Below are 4,070 nucleotides of genomic sequence, written 5' to 3' on the forward strand. Positions count from 1 at the left end.
CCCCATGGACAGACCTTAAGCTGCAACAAAATCTCTCTAAATGCATCTCAGTTGTTCCACCAAATACAAGCTGCTATCTCTTTAAGCATGCTGACCTCGTGTCTGTGGCCCCTTCTTCCTGGAAAGATATTCCTCCTTTCACAGTATTTCACAGCCATTTCTGTTTTCTCTCACTAAAGTGTTCAGGCATTTTTGCAGTGTCTTAGACACTGAGTGCATTTTTCATACTCATCCTATTAATGCATGGTCTACAGTGTCTCACACTGACTGTTCCAGTCCTTACCTAAACCTTCGGTATCTGACCAGGAATTCATGCCATCTGAGATCCAGTGGGTGGCTGTCAGCGTATGTGATGCCAGGGAACCTTTGTGTTAGACCGTCAAGCCCTTCTCACAGTTACACTAGACTTCAAGGGCTTCTCTTCCACCTTCACATTGGAAAGGGCAGACTCAGGAATCATGTCATCTTGCCTCTTCTGCCTGTCCCAAAGTGTCTCTGCTCTGTGCACTGGTCCCTCAGGCTCAAGCCTAATATGAGAATTAGCAAAGGGAATTTTTTTGGATGTGAGTGTGGAAAGAGAACAGACCTTCTTTGATCATTTTGGGGTTCCAGCGGGAATTATTAAAGTTTCCAAGTCATTACTGCATACAAGTTCACACATATGCACATGCACACACACACGCGCACACACACATATACACAGATACCCACATTTCTTTGCTTTCCACATTCTTATAAAACCCCAGAAGACATATGTCTATCTTTTCTGACTCTCTGAGTTTTAGCGAAACATCTTAATGGAAGCATCTAATGCAAATGAATGATCACTCATTCTCAATGTGAGCAGCGTGCCCAAAGGGACAAAAATTGGTTCTTAGGGGCCACAGAAATCTTAGATATTACAATGATGTGTGGCCTTCAAAGAGCCTCAGCCCATAAAAAGATACACTGTCTATCTTTGGTATTAATTTTCTTGTGGGAGAACAATCAGGAAAAATATCTGGGGCACCTGGGTGGCTCAGGTGGTTAATTGTCTGACTCTTGATTTCGGCTCAGGTCATGATGTCATGGTTGTGAGACCTGCATTGAGCTCTGCGCTGTCAGCATGGAGTCTGCTTGGGCTTCTCTCTCTCCCTCTCTCCTGGCCCCTCTCCTGCTTGTTCTCTCTCTCTCAAAATAAATAAATAAACTTAAAAAAAGGAAAATATCAAATAAACTTCCTTGGGGGATAATATTTTTGAAAAATTTGAGAAGCACTCTCCTACAGTTAAAAGTCTTGGCCTACTATCTCTGTCTTGTAGGACTCAGAGAAGATCACAGATATAGGTCACCTACCAGGACCTTTTTAGCCAAATATTAATGCATTAATAACAATTTGCAAAAAATTGTCTTGTACGCTGTAATTTTCTGAGCTTCTTTACTAATTGTCCAATTTTTGAATGACTAGGCTGAAGGGTAGAATTTGAGGGGAGCATAGGGACTGTGGGGACATTTGCTGTCTTTCTACATATTTACTTCCTGGGGTCCTTCTCTTAGGAGAGAGGTGGATTACAACACAGACCCGGGGGCTGTTCCTAAGTGACCCTGCATGTGATATGTTTCTTTCCTCTCCTGGGACACAAAACAGGTCTTGAATGCATGAAAAGGTATTTCTTAGGTGTATTTGTTGCTGTTCTAAGTGACTTTTCTTGACTTGCCATGCATATGTGGACAAAATCTGTAGTGTTGCTCCAGCTATAAAATCTCTGAAGGTGAAATAGGGAGAGAAGAGAGGGGAAAAAGAAAGTTTAGGTTAACATAAAATAAATTACCAGGGCACCTGGGTGGCTCAGTAGATTGAGCATGTGACTTCAGCTCAGGTCATGATCTCACCATTGGTGAGTTCAAGCCCTTCCTCAGGGGCTCTCTGCTGCCCTCACAGAGTCCACCGAGTCGGTTTTGATTCCTCTGTTCCCTCTCTCTCTGCCACACCCCCACTAGTCTCTCTCTCTGCCTCACCCCCACTCATCTCTCTATCTCTCACACACAAAAACAAATAAGCATTAAAAACAAACAAAATACCATTGTGGATTTTGTGCAGATGTATTCCCAAATGATACAAGTCCTTTTAAGGTTAATTCAGTGGGCAAAATAGTAGAGTTGTCCCAAGAATAGGTCACCATAGGTAGATTTGTCCATGTATATACCTGACTGAACACAACTTAAAATATTCCTTCTCTTTTCACTAGCTAGTGAAATATATTGAAGATTCTACACTCAAAATACTAAATCAAGAAATGATTTTAGTAATTAACTGGGAATGCAGAGCCACCAGAGAGAGCATGTGTGAAATAAACACATCCATAATCTCCATATATGCATATTTTTAGGATTACAGGGATTGACAATAGGGAACCTGGATTGTGAGCCTGATTAATTCTTTGAGAGGTGCTAACCACTACCCTCTCAGCATTGATCATTCTTCATTCTCATGACAGCCTTGTGGACAATGTCATTTCCAACTTGCAGGTGGGAAAGGAAGAGAAAATATGTTAGCATGGAGAATCACAGATTACACCAAAATAGCATTAGGTTATTGATTTCCACCTTATATCCCCTACTTCTCCCAAGGTCACAAGCCCAATAACTCATGTTCAGCCTCATCTCTTCCTTTTGTTGTTAGATTCCTGGAAGAGATCTGAGTGGCTATGAGGATATACAAAAATGATGGGCAAAAGAGCTAGCAGTCTGTTGCCCCAGCAGTTTGAGGAAAACAGATCATAGATTTCCGGGTGCAGTGTGAGTGCTCACCCCAGCTTATTGATCTCAGAAGGTCCAAGCCTTCTGTGTAGTCTTTTCATGGCTGACTTCATCTCCTGGTTCCTTAGGGTATAAATCATGGGGTTCAGCATGGGCGTAATGACCGTGTTATTGATGGACACGGCTGTGTCCATAGGCAGCGTAGTGAAGGGCCGGCAGTAGATGTAGACACAAGGCACAAAGTGCAGAGTCACCACAAGGATATGGGAGGTGCAGGTGGACAAGGCCTTGTTCCGTCCAGCCCCAGAGTGAGATCTCAGCATCACCAGAATGACAGTGTAGGATCCCAGGAGCAAGAGAAACCACAGCAGGGTCACCAGCCCATTGTTGGAGATCATCAAAAGTTCCAGGACAAAGGTATCGGAGCAGGCCAGCTTAACCACTTGGGGCACATCACAGTAGAAGGCATCCAGGATGTTGGGGCCACAGAAGGGGAGTGGAAGCATCAGAATTATCTGGACAATTGAGTGCAAACCACCGCCTACCCAGGAAGCCACCACCAAGCCCACCCACACCTCCCTTCTCATAATGGTCACATAATGCAGGGGTTTGGCAATTGCAAGGTATCTGTCATAGGCCATCACGGACAGGAAGAAAATATCTGCCCCACCAGCAAAATGGAAGAAGAAGATCTGTGCCATGCAGCCATTGTAGGAGATGGTTTTCCTCTCTGATAACAGATCCACCAGGAACTTGGGAACAGTGACAGATGAAAACACAATGTCCAGGACCGATTTATTCCGCAGCAGAAAGTACATGGGACTGTGAAGGTGGGACTCACAGGTGATAGTAAGCACAATGAGGGCATTGCCCAGCACAGTGGCTACATATACAACAAGGAAGGCCACAAACAAGAAACACTCCAGCTCCTTGAAGTGAGTGAGTTCTAGGAAGACAAATTCCTTCACATTGGTGTGGTTGCTCTGGCCCATGGTGGGGACCACCCTCCTCCAGGTCTGTCTTGGTGAGAAGGTACATTAGGGTTAGGAGTATGGTGTCATGAGGGGCCAGGATCATTTATCCTATATTGTTTAAGGCTATCTCGAGCATCCAGATCATCATGACTACTCAGAAAAACTGGGCTAGGGTCTCCCCTCTTGTGGTCTGGGAATTCTTTATCCTGATGATTCTTCTTTCCTACTGGAAATACCCTGAGTGGACAGGAAGAGCCATCACAGTCCTATGCCTTCCCTCTGACAAGAGGGAGATGGCAGGGCTATGGCCATTTGACTATGTCTTGCCTTCTGTTCTGCAAGAGTAGGTATGCAGAG

General features: G+C 44.4%; 1 protein-coding gene across 1 annotated transcript; it reads right to left on the reverse strand.

Annotated features, from left to right (window-relative positions):
• Positions 1-2,786: 2,786 nt before the first annotated feature.
• LOC115271832 (olfactory receptor 4D6) lies at positions 2,787-3,731 on the reverse strand. Its single transcript, XM_029914798.1, has one exon. It carries the CDS (start codon positions 3,729-3,731, stop codon positions 2,787-2,789), a length of 945 nt encoding a protein of 314 aa, XP_029770658.1.
• Between the last annotated feature and the right edge of the window lie 339 nt (positions 3,732-4,070).

The sequence above is a fragment of the Suricata suricatta genome, chromosome 11 (genome assembly GCF_006229205.1).
Source record: "Suricata suricatta isolate VVHF042 chromosome 11, meerkat_22Aug2017_6uvM2_HiC, whole genome shotgun sequence".
NCBI lineage: Eukaryota > Metazoa > Chordata > Mammalia > Carnivora > Herpestidae > Suricata > Suricata suricatta.

Bases quoted from the DNA above. Each gene is read 5' to 3' on its own strand.
- LOC115271832 (XM_029914798.1), bottom strand. From the start codon at position 3,731: ATGGGCCAGAGCAACCACACCAATGTGAAGGAATTTGTCTTCCTAGAA.